Raw genomic sequence first — 20350 nt, forward strand, 5'->3', positions numbered from 1 at the left:
GAGAGGTTTTTGTACCCTTATATTAAATGTTTTGTTCCCCTCTTCAACTGAAGTGAGATCTTACATTCCACTTCCTTAGGGGTCAACGTTCTCGTTGGCATACTACCCGATGTCTGGCTTTTATGCCATTTGTAATAGTCCAAGTCCACCACTTGTAGATACCCAACGAGATCCACCCCCCATTAGGGACCTAGTGTCCTCACTAACACCCCGCCTGATATTTGGCTTTGATACCATTTTTAATGGTCCAAGCCCACCACTCACAGATACCTAGCGAGATCCACCCCATTACGAACTATTGTCCTCACTGGCACACTGCCCAATGTCTCCACCACTCACATATACCCAATGAGATCCATGTCTTGTTCTGATACTATCTTGCTCTGATACCATTTGTAACAGTCCAAGTCCATCACTCACATATACCTAGCGAGATGATATCATTTGTAACAGCTCAAGCTTACCACTTGGGCCCATTACATATCGCCGTGAGCCTCATAATTTTAGAACACGTCTATTAAAGAAAGGTTTCTAAAAATGGTTCAAGTTGGTTCTAAGTTATTAATTTCTTTATGTTCAAGAGTCTTCCTTCAACAATAATTTGATCATGTTGAGTGAATAACAAACCAAATTAACCGATGTGTTTTTATTTTAACCAATTTTTATAAAAAGAAAATGGTTAAAAGAAAATGCACTCAAAAGCTAGCCCAAACACAGATCCACAAACAACTCAAGAGATGTTTAGCCTCTAAGCATGAATTGATTAGAAACACACAGAATTGTGGGTTTCAAACGTAATGTTATTTAGAAACAAATAGTTTGAAGAGAGAGGTAAAGAACCGAGGCCATTGGCATTCCTCCATATCAGAAAGCTTATATGTGGCCTTATTCTGAAAGTACCACCTACTTCAAAATTGGAAATGCAGAAGGAAAGTTATGACAATGGAGAGTTAAAAGGGAAGTCTAGAAAAAGAAGTAATTTTGAGAAAGAGGAACAGAAGCGGCGGGCTGGCAGGTAAGAACCTCGCCATCGGCTTTCACCGTGTACGTTTCGGGATCTACTTCGATGAGCGGAAGGGCGTCATTCCACTTCATGTCAAGTTTAGTCAGTTTCCTAATGTTGTCTACAGCTTCAACTCTCTTTTTTAGTCCGTACATGGCTTTAACTCCTACGTTAACAGCTGCCTTGCTGACAAAGGCAATTGAGTGGGTACTTGCAGCCTTTCCAAAGGATCCAAACATTGGCCTCATCAGTACCTGCAGAAGGTGATTAAACCATCAATTATGGAAACATGGCTCCAAAAAGACTTGAAATTGAGATGGAACTCGCATGAAATGATGTTGGGAAATGCATTAAATTCCAGTTCAAAAATGATAAATTGGGTTCAACTGCAACCAAATGGTTGTAATCCTTGTTTAAAAATGGAATCCAAACGTTGAATTTCCCATTACCGGTTCGGGAGTAGGAATACTTGCATTCGGATCACCCATGTTTGCCCATGCAATTACACCACCTTTGATCACCATTTCTGGTTTTGCCCCAAAAAAGGATGGCTTCCAGAGAACAAGATCAGCCAACTTCCCTGCCTGAATAAGATCATTCCGAAAATTTAATTATCAAATACAAAGGAATATAAATTAGTCGATGAACAAGTTATAAAAATGTTGGAAGCATTTTCCATGTTCAAAGCAAACTGGCAAACGAACTGTCAGCATAAAATTAATAAATCTATAGGCGTCGCTGATATTAATGGCAACAAGCTCACTACTAGCAGATATTGTTTTTCTTTGGGCTTTCCATTTCGAGTTTCTCCTCAAGGTTTTTAAAACGCGTTTGCTAGAAAGAGGTTTTTAAAACGCGTTTGCTAGAAAGAGGTTTTTACACCTTAATAAAGACTGTTTCGTTCCCCTCTTCAACTGATGTGGGATCTCACAATCCACCCCCCTTCGAGGCCCAGCATCCTCGCTAGCATTTGTTCCTCTCTCCAATCAATGTAGGATCTCACAATCCACCTCCCTTCGGGGTTAGGCGTCCTCGCTGGTACATTGCCTGGTGTCTGACTCTGATATCATTTGTAACAGTCCAAGTCCACCAGTAGCAGATATTGTCTTCTTTGAGCTTTTCCTTTCAGGCTTCCCCTCAAGATTTTTAAAACGCATCTGCTAGAGAAAGGTTTCCACACTCTTATAAAGAATGCTTCATTCTCCTCTCCAACCGAGGTAGGATCTCACATTAATGGTAATGTCTAGCTCATCATGTAAAATCTAATCAACTAAAACAGTAAAAATTATAATACCTCTATTGAACCAACGTACTGAGAAAACCCGTTTGCTATGGCTGGATTTATGGTATATTTGGATATGTATCGCTTGATCCGAAAGTTGTCATTGTCTGATGGAGACGGCCTTGCCAACTTCATTTTATGTGCAGTTTGCCACGTTCTTGAGATAACCTGAGGATAGCACACCATAGATAAATGAATTAGATTATGGATCAGAACATCCCATTCTTCATTGAGGAATCACAACACGAATGCTCTCCTAGTTAGTGTACGATTTGCAATCCCTGAGATGAATGCTCTCCTATAAAGCTAACACCTATTACCATGAGCTGACAATATGATTACCATGTCTATCAGGGCTTCTCTGTGCTAACATGATACTCTACTTAGTTTCAATTCTCATGTTCTCTGTTTAGGATTAATTTTCACTTAACTGCCCGTCGGTAAAAATTCAGTAACCAGCTTTCCTGTCCTAAGAAATAAATCATCATTGATGGGAAACAGACGACAACGACATTAAAATGGAAACTGGACTACCTTCTAATGCACTTATAGTGTAATATGGAGAAAAAGAAAGGAACACAAATGCATTAAGAACCTCTCCTATGCGACCCATCGCCTGTGAATCAGAAGATATGATACTGATTGCCCCCATATCATGCAAAATATCTTCTGCAGCAATGGTTTCCTTCCTTATCCTTGATTCCGCAAAAGCTACATCTTCCTTAATATTGCGATCGAGATGATGGCACACCATCTGTAAGTGATAAAACCCGATTCAATCTTTTCTCTACCATTTTTTCTTTAACAGTTCTTCGATGCACAGAATTCAGCAAGTAGAAACTGCGCTGGGAAATTCAGATTAGGAAGAGAGTGTTCGTCACAGAAACTAATTTCATTTGTTTTTTATACCAGCATGTCAAGGTGTTCATCTACAGTGTTGATCGTGAATGGTCGTGTAGGATTAGTTGATGAAGGCAGAACATTTTTCACACCACACACTCGAATGATATCTGGAGCATGACCACCTCCAGCTCCTTCACTGTCGAAACAAAAATTACGACATTTATATAATTGTCTAGTCCATCATTAAAGTCAAAGGAACTTCCAGGAGAGATAGCTTAAGATAAGAACCAAAAAGAAAGAACCTTTTTCACTACACATAAAATGTCAATAGTAAGAACAGGATGAACCTTTTACCTGTGGTAAGTGTGTATGGTTCTTCCCTTAAAAGCTGCGATTGTTTGTTCGACAAATCCAGATTCATTCAACGTGTCGGTGTGAATATTCACCTAATAAAATCAAAAGGTCAATAAGGCAACTTCAGAAACCATGATTTAAACTTCTTCAAACGCTGGGAGAGAAATTTTGGATGATTGTGCCTGAATGTCATATTTTTCTGCCACAGTTAAGCAATTGTCAATTGCAGCAGGAGTAGTTCCCCAATCTTCATGTAACTTCAGCCCCATTGCTCCTGCGCGTACTATTTCATATAGCTCATCTGGCTTCGAACTGTTCCCCTGAGACAGACAAAAAGGTGGTCCATTAGAACTTCGAAGTAGGTAATATCCAGAAAGGGTGAAATGAGCAAGCACCTAGCTGCTCCAAGTTTTCATAAGAGTGCGAAAAAAAATAAAAGACATTTGAAATAGTAATTTAAATACTTCCAAATTTTATATGGACAACTGGAAGAACCATCTTGAAGGGTATGCAGAGAAAAGAAAATTCGACACATCAAAAAATAAGTTTACATACTTTTCCTGTAAAGCCGAAATTCAAGGGGAGGTCATCAGTTGATTGCAGCATCATCCTCATCTGCACTGGAGATGGCGTACAAGTGGTAGCACAAGTTCCTGCGGCAGGCCCAGTTCCACCTCCCACCATCGTTGTGATGCCTAGTTAAATGCAGAGTTCATGTCCAAAAATCTAAATAACAAAAAAAAATAAAATAGAACTTGCATAACATATCAAAACACTTCAAATCTTCCGTGTTGTTTCAACTGTGTTCACTGTGTGTAGCGTTAAGTGAAAGATGATATATCGAATTATGTGATCCAATACAGATTTATGAACCCAAGACCTTCAAAAAATAAATTACTATGCATTTCATTTCAGATACTACAGAATACTAATTTCCAACAAATTATGAGAGTGCAGAAAGCCAATGAAGTCTCACAACCTCAACTGATGATGCTTTCACCAATTGACATCTATAAATTTTCTTTTAACATGATAAGTAAGCGTACCGCTTGATATTGCTTCATATGCCAGTTGAGGGCATATGAAGTGCACATGACAATCTATAGCACCTGCAGTAACCAGTAATCCTTCTGCAGAAATAACCTCAGTATTGGCCTGATCACATTGAAATAAAAGGAGTCAGCAGTATGGATATACCTTCAAAATAATGCTGAACTGAGACAAATTTTACCCCAATAATCAGATCAGGACAAACACCATCCATGACATCAGGATTGCCAGCTTTTCCAAGGGTCATAATTAAGCCATCTTTGATACCAATATCTGTCTTGAAAATTCCGCAGTAATCAATGATGACTGCATTGGTTATTACAGTGTCAAGGGATAAAGCTGGCGGAAACCCGCAGGATTGGCCCATTCCCTCTCTAATTACCTTTCCACCTCCAAATACACACTCATCTCCATAAACAGTGAAATCATGTTCGATTTCGGCATATAAATCTGTGTCACCAAGTCGAACTTTGTCACCAGTGGTAGGACCATACCGGTTGGCATAATCCTCACGAGAAAGTCTGGTGGTGAATTCATCATCCGTTCCAGTGATGCCTTCTCTGCAAAATGATAACTAAGATAAGGCTTCCATTTTCCTGGATTTACAATGCTCTAATCATAAAGGGGGAAATGCAAATGACCTAGAAAATTAAAAACAATACAATCAACAATCTTGCATATCAGATAGTGTAGACCTAGCATTGCTTTCTTCCACATCTCCAAATCCTCTAGAATGCACAGCTTCCATCACATCTTTTAATTTAGAACTATCAACCGGACCATCACATATGTCATTTCCCCCTCTGATAACTTGGTTACCACCAATAGCTACAAGTATGACAGATTTTGAATCCCCTGGCTACTAGGGAAAAAGAACAAATCAACAAAGTGCCTGATAGGGCCTATGAGGTTATATTAAAGAGTTGAACATCCATCAATAAGTGTACCAAAGCAACATTTTTCTATCACGTAATAATATCTTGGACAAAGTAAAGAGGCAGATTAATTACACCTAAAAACATGTCATCAGATTATAATGAACAAATGGAGAGATAAACAAGTTAATTCCCACATCAGTCAAATCATTTGGGGAAGCAAGAAATTGGAACATATATGGTAACGAGAGAACCAGTGAAAAATAAGTTAATTCAACAATAATCTATAACAAAAAGCTCCCAACAAGATCAAAATTTCCAACCTCAAATCGTGTAGCTGATCCTGCTGAAATGTTGAGACGCATGCCATAAGCTTTTGCTCGATCAAAAACCAAGGAATGATTCACCTCAATAAAGTGATAGTGACTGCCAACCTAAGACGATATTGCCTTTAGAATGTTAGAAACTGACGTTTGATAAAAAAAAAAAAACAGATTTCTGTAATAGAGCCCATATCCAGAGGACGCATATCTGGAAAACGATTGGAACAAATAGAAAGCAATTTAAAATTCAATTGATAGCTTCAACTCAAAACTAAATTAACAACCCAAGAGAGCGCGAAATTTGTCTGAGGCTCTATGTTCTCCAAGATATCAAAAGGTACACGTGGCTTTTAGCATTTTAACCCGGAATCACACATGTTCATCATCAAACCCAAAGCCCCGCTATAGAGAATGATGGCAATAAATTAGTTAGCCTAGATTGAACTACATTTACAAAAGGGCACGACGGACACCTGAATTAGTCTCTAACAACTAAATCAGCAGCTGATTATTGCCATGGACTGTGGTTAAGTTTAGGCTTGACTAGTTTGCATTGAAAAAATAAGAACACAGGAAACACCTGAATTGGTCTGTCTCCCTTATTGACGACACTGAGTATTACAGCTTTCCGTCCAACATTAATAGCAATCTTTTCATCTGGACAGATAATCTCACCAGGCACCGCACTATTTTCCATCAAAGGGAACTTTTCTGGCGAAGGCACTGCAAGACAATTCTCTTGCAATTAAACCAACGATACTAAACGGAGAGAAAAATCATTTTTTCATAAAGAAAACCACTTAAAACGTTAAGCATAACGAAAGTGCAAGGACTTCTCTCGGAAGCAGTTTTAGATAATACAGACAATAAGCAACACTCAAATGAGTAACACTTGAGAACATTAAAAGTTTACAAAGAACGTTTGAACCTTTTGATGACATGTGAGAAGCAAAAATCAAGAGTGTTGTTAAAATGTCATACCATGGTTCAATTTTTAGTAAGAATTTCCACTAATATTGTTTGTTTGTAAAAGCTGATAAAACTAAAAGAACGAAGAAAATACAGCAATTTAGTGATAAAGGACAGGCAGGAAACAAGGCTGGGACGTGTCAATAATAATAAAGAACCGGAAGTTTATTTGAATAATTCAGAAAGAAAGAAATTAAATATACTGGGTTACAGAAAGAAAAAAAATATTAAATTGGGCATAAAAATTAAATTGTTAAATTACATATTTAGTTCTAGACTTTCATAATTGTGTCTACTAAGTCATTGAGATTGAATTTTATGTCCAAAAAGTCTCTAAAGTTTAAAAGTGTCCAATAGATATCTAAACCTTCAATTTTGTGTCTCATAAGTCACTGAACTTTCAATTATGTGTCTAAAAGATTCTTGATCTATTCGTCATTTTATAATCGATGAACCTATGAGAAACAAAACTGAGTTGTACTCTAAAAGAAACCTTTCTAGCCTGTCAACTTTGTGTTTAATACATACGGGAATCTTTAAAAAATGTTAATAAGTTTGGCACTTACAAATGTGAAATCTCACATAATTATTTTTATATATATAAAAGAAATAAAGAGACCTCGTATTAACCAAAAGAGAGCAAACCACGGCCAAAAGGGCTTAAGGATGAGGGATCCCTAGGGCTACAATAGGGGATCAAAAGAGGAAGGACCTCCCACCTAAGTAAATGAGAGAACATTGTACGTTGCAAAAAGAAATTTGTACAATTTCACAAAAATACATTGAAAGTAGAGGTCTTATCAGAGAACATTCCTCTATTTATTTCCTTCAAGAGAACCCAAAGACTCTACTTGCATTACTCCACAAGATTCTAGTCTTTTCTTTGAACCACAAACTGGACAGCCATTCAAAAAGACCATCTTCCACTTTCTTCAGAGTGCACCATACCAAATTAAAACAATAGATAATGTACTGTACATCCAACCTTCATGAGCAAACTCACAATGGAGAAAAAGGTGATTGATGGACTCTTCACACTTGTAACAAAGGAGAAAAGGTGAAAAACTCACAAATCTATTACATATTTTTAAAATTTTAAGGGCCTATTAAATACAATCCTGAAAGGTCAAAAAAGTAGTTTAACCAAAAAAAACAATTATTTTTTAGCAGGGAATTAAGAGCAAAGATTTGAACCAAGAAATTAGCAATCATGGGAATCTTTATTGCATCCCCTTAAATAGAATAGTAAATTTATCCCATATAATGTAACTAAAAAAAATTGTGAAGATGAGATCCACCTGGAAGGAAAGAACCGTCCAATGCTAGCTCTAGGTTCCCATTTTCTTCTTCAAAGGGCTTATGAACTGTGACTAACTTCGTCCCATCACGAAAAGTTCCTTCAACCTACAATATCAATCTTTGGCATCATACATGATGTTTAAAGATTTTGGGAGACTTTTATAGACAATTTGGAACCTGAATTTGTGGAAAACTTGAAAACAATACTTGGAAGTACAATACCTGCACAGAATCCACAAGATGTGGAACAGCCGGAAGAACTTGTCTCCTGTCATGAAGAAAGTTAATGAAAATTCTGCAGTTGTTATTAACAAAGGATGATTTAAAAGCAATACAATATTCAACAGTATCATAGCAAAACAAAATAAAAGAATTTTATCAAACCTTCCTAAGAGTTTTGGTCCCAATTCCATCAATTCTGCCACGCTCTTATCACCATTGCGAGCAAACTCCAGAATCTATGGGGGAAATAATAATAGTAATAATCCTTTAGGATCAACCTGAACCCGTATGGTCGTATACTTACTAAAATGAAAAGGAACAAAAAAAAAAAAAAGTCCAGGAATACTTCTGCAGACCTTTTTTAATATAATCTATCTAGTTTAGGAACAGTTCAACATGACTGAACACGCTGATTACGAACCTGTGTGGCAATAAGTGCTACAGCTTCAGCGTAATTCAGCCTCAAGCCACGCGCAAGACGCTTCTGTGCTAGAAATCCCGCATTATGCAGATTTAGTTTGTCCACCTCCTTTGGAGTCAACTTCATTCTTTTCGCACGCCCGCAGCTCAAATTCCAAATCATAACAAAACAAAATTCGTTAGCTGAAACCTTAACGATCAAAATCAATCCCGATAAAGCCGAATCCATCTCTTAACCTCATTACGATTAACGACCCTACATTAATAGCTTAGATCGTGAAATTTTAACTACATCGATGTTTAGAAATGGGATTACATTAATTTCAATCCATATAAACTTATCAGAATTGTAAACTTACAATGTCGAAGAACGTCGTTCGTTCGATCTGTTTCAGAAGCAAAGCTCCGGAATGGTGCTCTCTTCGCGATTTTGAAGCGCGAGCTCGTTGATTCACGCAAGTGGAGCGAGATAACTACAGAAAGTGTTGTAGACTTGCACTAAAACAATTAGATACATTGGGCCTGTAATCGACCTTTTTATATTATTAATTGTCATATCAATTGTCACCTCCACCGATACTGCAAATACTAACCAATTATTTAATGGAATAAAATAAGAAGATTCTTATATTGAAAAGTTCAGAATCTCATTTGCAAAAAAGAAATAATAATATAATAATACCATTAAATTTTAATTTTATTTTCACTTCGTAAATTTACATTTTTATCCTTCATTTTTCAATAATTTCGTCCTCAAATTAACTTCTTTCACTTATTTTTTATCACTAATAAAAATAAATATATTTTTTTCTTTATTATTATTATTATTATTATTTAATATTAATAAAATAAGGTAGAATAAGGATTGGATTAAGTTAGAAAAATCTCTAGAAATTTGAGTGAGTTAACTCAAACAACTGAAATAGAGTTCACAATTCAATTCATCTCAACCCTTAATTTTTGTGTTGGAAATTGAGTTGAGTTGTCTAATTTTTTTTTAATTACTTTAAAAGAATCTTATTTATCCTCCCTATCCATTATATTTGTAACTAAAATCTTATCAAATTTAAATATCAAACATTTATAAGTCACAACACCATCACTAACATTGATTACAAATATCAACTACTTTCAATCCGTTGAAAAGTATGGTAGAGTTGAACGGAAGTCTCCTTTTTGTCAGCCCCCACCGACGCTTCTCATGGAAGTCAAATACGAAACGTCGTCGTTTGATTCAGTCAAACTAAACAACCATGGAAGCCTCAACTCTTCTCCAAGCTAAAGCTTCCACCGCAAGAAACTCCCCTCTCCCTCACCTTATAAAGCCATCTCAAATTTGAACTTCAAAACCCCACAGAAAAAAAGGAACAAAAACGACGTCGTTTTTAACAACCTCGCACATCCTTCGCAGCTTCAACAATGGTAGCTCGAACAATGATGTCGGAATCCCATACAATCATCTCCCAAATCATTCCCCAAAAACTCGGCGACCAAATCGCCTCCAAATTCAACGCCCTCTTCGGCTCCATCTCCTCTCAAAGGGAGTTTTACAAGAGGATTGGGAAGGCGTGGAAAAGAGGGTATCTTCTATATGGGCCACCGGGAACTGGGAAATCGAGCTCGGTGGCGGCCATGGCGGAGTATCTGAAGTTGAATATTTATGACTTGGAGCTGACCAGTGTTCAGACCAACTCCGCGCTTAGGACCATGTTGTTATCCACTACTCATAGGTCCATCATTGTTATTGAAGATATTGATTGCAGCGCTGAGCTTCAGGATCGGAAAAATGGCGGATATGACGGCGGTAACAGCCAGGTGAGCCGTATTGATTCACACCAAACATCGAATTTTACTTCATACAGAATCAAAATAGGCTGAATTAATAAAATAAAATAAAAAATTCTTCGATTTTATAAATTTTTAATAATACTTTTAAACCTATAAAAGTAAATAGCTTCTAATTTATTTCAAAAATAATCTTTTAACATTTAGTAGTATTTTAAACCTACTTTTAAATTATTAATATTCTTGGATTTTATAAATGACATTTATAGATTAATAAAAATAGGCTAAATAAATAATAATAATATATATATATTCTTAGAATTTATAAATTTTTAATAATACTTGTACACTTAAAAAAATATTTTTAAAATAAATGGTATTTTAAAATTACCGTTAAATTTTAAGAACAATTATAAATATTCTTAAAAAAATACCCCTAAAATATTAAAAGTATTTATGAATTTTTTTAAAAAAAATTGTTATTTCTTAATTATATTTTAAAAAAATACCTATACTTCCCGTCGAGGCTCACGAGCTTGATAGGATGTTCAAGTCGTTGTCTCCCTAATTACTGAGCCCCACAAAGTGTGTGTTTTCACACTACTTGAACCTGAGACCTATGTGTTGTTAGGTTGATGCTCTAACCACTTAAGATATTCAACTTATTTGTTGATAGGTTGGCTCTTCTGCAATGATATACACCAATGGCTTCAACCTGGCTTTGATTTCGGAGGACAATGTCGACAAAAAATTGGCCGAAGGTTTCTTTCGAAAGAAAAAATTAGCGGAAGTAAAAGGAGAGAGGGAGAGAGATCTGCTGAGATTTTGAAGACTCAATATGTTTATTTTCCTCCCGTTGAATGGAAAATTGGACGAAGATTTCGCCGAAAGGCCAAAGAATGGCACCTAAGAATTACGCTCTTCAATTTGCGTGAATTCAGATGTTTAGAGAAACCTAACTAAATAAGGAACATGACTTTTATTTAACAGAGACCAGGGCGCATGGACAAGCACATGTACATGACTTACCTGACTCCTTCTGGCTTCGATACTCTGACCTCAAACTATCTGCACATCACTCACCATCGCCGTTTCAAACACATCCAAGACCTTATAATCGAGGTGGAGGTCACGCCGCAGAAATTGCAGAACATATCATGAAAAGTGACGACGTTGACGTGGCACTTGAATCTGTCGTTGAATTCGTCAACGACAAGAAGAGGAAGAAGATGGGCAAAGAGTGTGGTTCTGAAGTGATTGAAAAGACAGGACAGATTCCCCAACAGGAACCTAGTGAGAAAGAGAGATCCAAAAGAAGGCGAAAGCGACAGGGTCGATGATGATTATATGGTTTTTATTCTTACTTCATATAATTGGTATAAATTATTCTAATTTTGTGTAGTGCAATGGACTGTATGTATTCTATTATGATAAGCGCCAATGATGCTAGAAGTTTTTAGTATCTTTACAAACTTTCAACTAAGAGTAGGTTAGAATGATGAATAACTATTGAACTTGAAACATATGATGCTTACCCTTAGATTCCAAGACAATTCACTCCAGAAATAGTTTAATCATAACTGATCTAATGAATCGATTTTAACATCATCAAATCTTCGATTTTAACATCATCAAATCTAAAGTCATAACGTTTTTGTATTCCACCATTATTTCAAAATTGAGTATTACATGCCTTTAAATAGACCAAAAAGATAATTCAAACATAATGTAGTTCTACGGTTAGAATGCTATTAAAAGTTTTAAAAATTTTAGAAATATTTTTTTAGACAAAATAAGAGTATTGTTATTAATTTAAGCGAAGAAAAAAAAAAACACATTTAGTTTATATCATGCTTTAATACAAAAAGAAGGAAACAAAATAATTAATTACAGAAAACTGTACAATTCTAGTCCTACTAGAAAAGGAAACCAAAGGAAGGATGATAGCGATAGGATACAAAGGGGACTAGAAAGAAATATACATACATACATACATACATATATATATATGGTAACAGCAGAATATACAAGGATGATGGGCTCAACATTGGTAGAGTGAAAATCGTTTGCTCTTCGCAAAAAAGCTTAAAGCTTTCCCCATCTTTTTCTTGGACACTGATTTGCATAATGGCTTATAATCTGGAGCACCCATGGCTGCAGCGTCACTATTTCCATCTCGCTGCTGAATGGTATCGGCTGTGTCTTTTTGCCTCTGCTCCCTAAACAACATCAGAAGTTTTTGAGCTTTTATTTTCCCTCTCGAACTCCCATTTACTGTAACTGCCACCAATCCCGGAATCACTCCTTCTTGTAACACCATTTGACTGCATCTTTCACTCCCTCTACACAAAGTCAACAAACACGAGACAGCTTGCTCCTGCTCGGCACGTTCGCCGGCGTCCACGATTGCTGCCAACCCACTGATAAGCTCTGGAGCCGAAGTTACTTGTTCTATACCCAACTGGCTTGAAGCTATGTTTATTAAGATAGCTAAGGAAGTCTCTGTCCATGTACTGTCGCTTGGAGCTGCGATGAAGGATTGAAGTCCAGCGATAATACCAGCGGAGAGGAGAACAGGAACGATGGAGGGCGTGGTTGAAAGGTTATAGAGGGTATGAAGAGCATCGAGCTTGGTTTGGGATTCGCCGTTATGAGTAAGCAGCTGGATCAGGAAAGGAACGGCTCTACTCGAACTAATGATGGGTTTGGCATCTTCTAGGCAGGAAAGATTCAAATACAGAGCTGTTGCAGGTCCATGTAAATTGGCTTTCAAAATCATGTTCTCCAACAACGAGATTACACCCGCTGCAATCATCATTTCCCTGTTTCTGAAAGAAAAAATCACAGCTACGTCATTGGGCGGCTTAAGCCATCAATTCACAAGGGAGAAAGAGCGGGCCAGGGGTTCAACCAGCATCAAATAAACCAATAGTTCCTACCTATTTTATATCCCATGTCACTAACTTTGCAAGAACTATAACCAGACCACATAATTAGTAGCAAGAAATATGAGAAGAAAATAATTGAAATGCATGATGCAATCGAGATACAAGAACAAACATACACGTTTTTTTTTCTTTGCCCCTGACCGAGAGAGATCCACGAAAACAAAGTCTCATTCGAAGATTGGGTTTATATGAAGAGAAAATGGGCAGACAACTATAAATTCAAGGACATAAAATCCTAGTTTCCTTGGCACAATCAATTCAAGGACATGCTATCTCTTTCATCATGATTTCCTTGGCACAAATATGAAATATGCAGACAATTATCCAAATAAGATGCCAGATTGGCCACGATTCAGACTACCTCATGCCGAAATGTACTTTCATTGTCAATAGTAGGTCTAGATGAAGAGTACAGACCTGTTGTTGTTGACAGAAAGATTGAAGAGAGCCATGGCTCCACTTTCCTGAGCATCAGCGTTTTCTTCAATAAGAGCTAAAGTTAGGAATTCCATAAGTGCTTCAGCAAAGCCATTGGCTCCCATCAAAATTCGAGCTTCATCATCATCCTTCAGTGAAAGTCTTATCTGTTCCACAACCCTACATTTTGTTCTCAAGTCTCCCTCTTCAGTCAATACTGTCATAAAATTTACACAACTCTCCAGTGTAATGAAATTAGACGACTCCTCCGTGCGTGTATTATCATCTGCTTCATTTTCTTCATCAACTTTAATTGATCCACTTTCTTCCAAAGGAACTACCTTAACTTCCTTCAACGTGTGAGAGCCAACAACATTGTCCACAGATCTTGATGTTCCAGATTCAGAATCAGACAATGCAAGCCTCCAATAATTCAGATCAAGTGACGTTGGTGGACCATCAGGGATCGGAACACCGTTATGTTCACACCAATTAGCAATGAGACCCTTCACAGAATAATTAGGCGTCATGGACAGGTGGGAGAGCCTCTGTTGGGTCTTCGGGCAGGTTTTATGACCATCACTGAACCACTTTTCTATGCAAATCCTTTCATATGTTTGCCCAGAATCAATTATTACAGGGTCGTACATTAGCTGCAATGATATTGGACACCTCAACTCCTCGGGTGGAAGAGGCATTTTCCCTGATGTCCTATAATTTGGCTTGAAATTAAAGGAACTGAGCTTTGAAAGCTGCTGTTCAAAAGCTTGACCGTTTGCTGTAAGTCCATTGTCCTCAAGAGAACACCGAACAGTAGGAGAACAAGGAGTTGATCCACCCTGTGAGTCGGTGTCATCCAATACCTCACTTCTAAATAACTTAGAATACTTCCTCATGAGATGCAAAAGATAAGCTACAATTGATTCCTTTCGCTTGTCTTCTTCTAAGCGAGCTCGTTCTACAAGTCTCTTAAGAGCTCTCCTCTCTGTGAGGGCTGCTTTGGATGAGGTAATTCCAAGTTTCGTGGCAGCCATATGAAAATGCTCTAGCTCATTGTGGCCATTGGAATCATCAAATTTTCTTTCTTGCAAGAGTAGTGCAATGATATCATCACCAACCTGTTTCTCGAGTGGATCGAGTAAGAAAACAGTGTCCTTGAGTTCGTTCACTATTGGCTGAATCTGGAAAAAGTAACATTAACATAAGCCATTGATGATACCATACATTTGCAGTCAAACGAAACACTAGATAGTCAGTTATGAACATACTAAAATCCATCTATAAGCCTATTGAGTCTTTTTTAACACATTCCAAATGCAAGAGATCGAAGTGTCCAAGATTCTAGACGTCATTGAGTTCATTACCTGATTGAATAAGTGAAGAATGAATACGTAATTAAGATTACTTTGCTTTTAAAATCAAAATCATGAACTTTCACTATGCTGCTTCCAAAACTCTGCCCGATGAAAGGGGATAAATACAGCATTCCAATCATCAATTCAGGAGACAGGTTCAGTTAAAAGCATGACAAAAGAAAGGAAAAGAAGAAATAAAACAGAACAATTTTCACCTGAAATCCAATTGATTGTGAGACAATATCTTCAACGCATATAAGACTAGCTTCAAGAGAACATCTTGCCTTCTCAAATTTGGCTAGAACAGCGTCTCCAGTTATAGCCTGTCGTACAAATGCAAACCCACTAGCATTGGTGACTTTTAGAAGAAGAAAAAGGAAGTAGAGCATAATGGTTGTATACATTGGTTGGCTACTCGTGATGAAATCTAAAGTTGTATAAGAAAATTGTTGGAACAATGATCATTGTTGTCCTACCAAGTAGAGTTTACTGGACTCCGAGCAATGCCGAAGAGTATTCTTGGCCTTCTCAAGAGCAACATGTAACGAACATAAAGCCTGAATACCAGTTTTGCTTCTAGGTCGTGCTGCTTCCAAGGAAGGGAAAATTGACATAACTTGACCATAAATTGCAGCGAGCTTCTTGTACATTTCTCCATGCAACTGCAAGATGTGAGAAAAAAAAATTAATTCATACCAAGGAAAGATAACATGCATCCAGTAAAAACAGATATCTCTAGACTGAAGTAGTTTGACTGATTGTAAATACTTAAACGGCGGTAAAATCCAATATAAACATACTACAACTTAAGAATTCAATCTATTAACAGATAACTTTTACAAGGAAACTTGAATCCTCACATGTCCCAGCACCCCAAGTCACAGCCAAGCAAACAAACAGAGTAAAACTTCCAACAAAATCCAACACTATATATTGATATCACTGCTTTTCCTTTACATCAATCTAAGAAAGCAGTGTCATGTACTTCGGTCATGACATTAAAAATTACATACGCAGTTTGATTTCTCAAATAATTTTGAGTTAACAAAAAGTTCTTCATTAGTAATTTGAAAACTTTTCAGTATCAAATGAAAATAGCTACTTCCTACAACAAAAAGCCTTCAGTTCATAACTTCTGTGAGTTGAACAAAGAAACACTTGATAGGAAATCCTCTGGAACTGATATGCAGAACAGACGCATCAAAGTTCTTTTTCTTTCGTGTTTTTCTATTTTAATAATAAACCTGGTTATATATTGATGAACCAAAAGAAAACAGGCAAAGGTCAGAGGAAGAAAGAACCCACCCCTCCCTCCCATGAAGCTAGATACAAAGGCATATTCATTCACAACCACCTGGGAAGAAACAGAAAATAACTTTCAGCTCATACCTTGGCATCACCGGCAGCAAAAAATATTTCTTCAACCTCCGGAACATCCATGGTTTTATGATCATCAATGAAAATCTATGTCATCTGAGTTGCCAAAAAGATGAAACTGTCTGAATAAAATGGAAAAAAAAAAAGGGCAGCTGAAACTTCAATTAACAAGTAATAGCAAGTTCCTGTTTGAGAGTTTTTAAAAAAAAATTACATTACACTACAAATATTAAAAAATTAAAATATATCCTTAAATGTCCACTAAAGAGTTTTGCAAGAAAAACAGATTAAATCTTGAACTTCCAACATCAACCTTCAGTTGTTGAATATACTCATGGTTCCTCAACTCAAACCAAGTAATCATACTACGCCCACTTAGATGTTGACAGACGTCTATTCGTATTCCCATTGAAATCCCAAAACATTCGAATTGCTTCCAATTTCTTACCGTCTCACTTCAGTGGAAATAATTTCTTAAAAAATTTGAAAACGACACTCTATCCGGAGATTCCAAGCGGAAATAATCCGGAAAAAAGAACCCGTTGCAGCCAACTGGCCTTCCATTTTCAGAATGATTCGAGAAACGAACAATCATATATCCGTACAACCGAACAGCTCAATCAACAAACATGAGTGAAGAATCACTAGCAACGATGACAAATTCAAAGGGAGACAGATTTGAGATTGAAAATTACCAGAAGAGAAGAAGGGCAGGCAGAATCGACCAAGGAAGCTTCATAAAACAGCAATAGAGAAACTCGGAGGAATCAAACGGAAGCTCAAGCGCTGCTGCATCTTCTGTAGACTTTCATCTCCTTGCAGTTGATGCATCAAATCGGAGATCGAAACTCTTGAAAGAGAGAGTTGTTCGAAAGCGCAATATCAACTCAAACAGATTTGAGAGGAGAGAGATGCGCGTGAGTGGCAAGTGACTATTATTGTCATGGAAAATGGTTTTAATTTTTAAATCCCAATTTATTTATGAGCAGCAGGATCAAATAAATTAGGGTTTTTAATTTTTTTTCCTCTTTTACCCTTTCCGATGTGGCAGCCTGTTGGTGATGGGGATAACTCTGTAGTATTTTAAACAAATCGCGTCGATTGGGTCTCGGATCTTTGGGATTTTAAATTAATTAATAACCAAAAAAAAACATTTTTAATTTTGTAAAATATAATTGGTAAGTAAATTTGGGTTGAATTTTTTTTTTTTTTTAAGACATATTCATATTTTTGTACATCTATTTTTAGTTGGTCCAGTTGACCAAAAAAAAAAGTCAAACTCGGTGTTGATTTTACAAAATTTCAATCCAATTCAAACTTTAAAAAAAAATTAACTTAACCCAATGTTTATGATTTGAATTGATAGTTCAAGTTGGTCGAGTTCACAAATCATACGACACCTTTGTTATTCGCTTCGTTTTATACATCACTCCAATCTTTTTTAATAATATATTCTACGTAATATAATTTATACTCCGAGTATATTGATAACTAAAAATCCTTGACTAAAATACTAGAAATTCTAATTTTTTATAGACTTTATTATAAATTAATATGGTTTAAAAAAATGGGGTCGTTAGGTTTAAACGTACATTACCATTTTATAAAAGTATGATAACGTCATATTTTATTAAAAAAAATCAGGATAAATTGATTAAAATTTTATTTTGAAAATATATTCAAACTACTATCATGTGCTGTCTTAATGGAATGACAACAATTTTCTTAGTCAACAGTGGGAAGTGTGCCTTTTTTTCGTTTAAAGTTTAAATTATTCAATTGAAAATAATTCTTTTCCACGTGGATCCTAGGACCAATTTGTGCTTAAACTGTAAACTTTTATTATGCCATTTTTTTTAATAAATAATAATAACAAATAAGATTTTTAATTTAATTTAATATTTGTAGTTCATGCATTAATAATTAAATCGATTAAGAATTCATTTATAAATTATTAAAATATATTTACATGAATCTTTTTATTTGAATATTGTTGTTATTAATCAAATTTGATAGAAATTAATTTTATATGACTAAGTTTAAATTTATTGAAATTATGAGAACCACGCGTAGAAATTATATTAACTAAAAAAATTATACTTTAATTTTTTTTTTCAATAAAAGTATTTTCAATTAATCTATGTAACCTAGAGCAGTTTGAGCCCCACCTCCACACATTTACCTTCTACTTATAATTGTGATTTTTAATGAAAAAAAAATACATTTTTTATATTATTAATTTCTTATAATTTTTTTGCAAAATAACCCTCTAATTTATGTTTATTCCCTCGAGAAAAAATTAATATAAATTAGATGAGTTGAATGGTTTGGATCATTTATTCAATTTTTTAAATAAAAATTAAAAAGTTTAAAATTATTTTAAGCTCACATTTAATAAATATTATCCACTATGACCCGTTCTATTTATCAAGAGGTCTAACTGATGAGTTTTGTTTAATCCATTCCACTTAAATGGTGTGAGAAAATTATTTATTTATAATTAAATAAATTATAAGGATATGAAAATAGTAATAAATGAAAAGAACAATAGGTAAAAGATACATAGATATTTGCATATAATAAAATATTAAATATGATAAATATGGTAAATTATAATTTAGTATTAAATATTTTTAACACTTACAATATCCACCTTATTTGGGTGTGCCAGCGAAGATATTGACAAATAATATATAAAATTAAATAATAAATATAGTAGTGTAAGTAGTGAATTGGTTCGATTAAATTTAATATAGTTTCAATTTATAATTTTTTTTTTGTTTATAAATTTAATTAAAAAAAGAATTAATTACAATATATAACTTTTGTAATTATAGATTTTTCTGATGAAAATGGAGTTTTCAAGACAGTGGCTGAAACCTTGGCATGTCGGCTACTAGATCCGTTAATAGCGTGGTCAAGTTGACCAAAAAGGAAAAAGGAAAATCTATTCGTTAAATTTTGAAACCAAAATAATAATTAATTTAAATAAAGTAAACTCCTTTATATTAATTTCCAAGGTGGACTCCTTTTCCCATCTGTGTCCACGTTGTCAACGAGTAATTCCCGGAGATATCGTCGTCACCACGTGGCTTTACACGTCTGATTATTTTATATATTTTTTAATCCCTATAACGAGTTGAATTATTGCGTTGTCTCATAAAGGCTCGCCTGAATTTCCTAAAGAAAATATCTCTTCTTACGTCATAATAAGCCCACGCGTCCTTTGAACAGACAATGAAAGAAATAAAACCATACACGTGGTTTACCAGTGACGTGGCTCCAAGGTGTGCAAAAAATTTATAATATTTAGATGGTTTTAATAATTTAAGAAGACTTCTAAAATAAAATAAAATTACGTGTAACATGTAGAAATGAAAAGACTGCAATATTATAGTATTAAAAAAAAAATCCTAATTTTTATAGATTTAAAAAATAAATAAACAATAATAATTACCATAGTGTCCAATAAATAGTCATTTCAACCAATTAAAATTTAATTATTAATTTGAATACAATTTATAAATTTACTTTAAGAAAATGGTTAGATATAAAATTTAAATTGGTGTCTAAAATATAATTTATTAATAATCTATTTGATATTAAAATAATATTTTTAAAGACATGTTAGTATTAGTAATTTTTAAAAGCTGCTTCAAAAATAAATAAATAAAATAACCTTTTTTAATAATTGGGTGCGAAAATTCATGTTGAAACATACCTTATGATATAATTAAATAAAATCCAAAATCTATTAAAAAAATGAATAATTCCGTCATTTTCGGAGTTCGATTAAACGTCATCGTTTGTTAGTGTATCAAAATAATT

General features: G+C 35.1%; 2 protein-coding genes and 1 pseudogene across 4 annotated transcripts; 1 reads left to right on the forward strand and 2 right to left on the reverse strand.

Annotated features, from left to right (window-relative positions):
• Positions 1-755: 755 nt before the first annotated feature.
• LOC111492303 (urease) lies at positions 756-9151 on the reverse strand. Of its 2 annotated transcripts, none has more exons than XM_023141601.1 (18): positions 9000-9151; positions 8642-8786; positions 8383-8456; positions 8221-8266; positions 7998-8103; positions 6311-6453; positions 5731-5841; positions 5228-5391; positions 4714-5092; positions 4529-4637; positions 4038-4177; positions 3665-3802; positions 3483-3574; positions 3195-3324; positions 2881-3039; positions 2298-2453; positions 1453-1587; positions 756-1257 (listed from the first exon to the last, which is right to left on the reverse strand). In XM_023141601.1, exons 2-18 carry the CDS (start codon positions 8765-8767, stop codon positions 964-966), a joined length of 2502 nt encoding a protein of 833 aa, XP_022997369.1. In that variant the 5' UTR covers positions 8768-8786; positions 9000-9151; the 3' UTR covers positions 756-963. The 2 variants fall into 2 exon arrangements, with proteins under 2 accessions (XP_022997369.1, XP_022997376.1); XM_023141608.1 differs by having other exon boundaries at positions 8642-8794.
• Positions 9152-10057: 906 nt separating this feature from the next.
• LOC111487910 lies at positions 10058-11815 on the forward strand (annotated as a pseudogene).
• Positions 11816-12236: 421 nt separating this feature from the next.
• LOC111492325 (U-box domain-containing protein 45-like) lies at positions 12237-17481 on the reverse strand. Of its 2 annotated transcripts, none has more exons than XM_023141629.1 (6): positions 17218-17481; positions 16535-16618; positions 15622-15807; positions 15361-15468; positions 13791-14971; positions 12237-13253 (listed from the first exon to the last, which is right to left on the reverse strand). In XM_023141629.1, exons 2-6 carry the CDS (start codon positions 16583-16585, stop codon positions 12467-12469), a joined length of 2313 nt encoding a protein of 770 aa, XP_022997397.1. In that variant the 5' UTR covers positions 16586-16618; positions 17218-17481; the 3' UTR covers positions 12237-12466. The 2 variants fall into 2 exon arrangements, with proteins under 2 accessions (XP_022997397.1, XP_022997406.1); XM_023141638.1 differs by having other exon boundaries at positions 16535-16644.
• Between the last annotated feature and the right edge of the window lie 2869 nt (positions 17482-20350).

Source organism: Cucurbita maxima, unplaced genomic scaffold (assembly GCF_002738345.1).
Source record: "Cucurbita maxima cultivar Rimu unplaced genomic scaffold, Cmax_1.0 Cma_Scf00001, whole genome shotgun sequence".
Classification (NCBI taxonomy): Eukaryota; Viridiplantae; Streptophyta; class Magnoliopsida; order Cucurbitales; family Cucurbitaceae; genus Cucurbita; species Cucurbita maxima.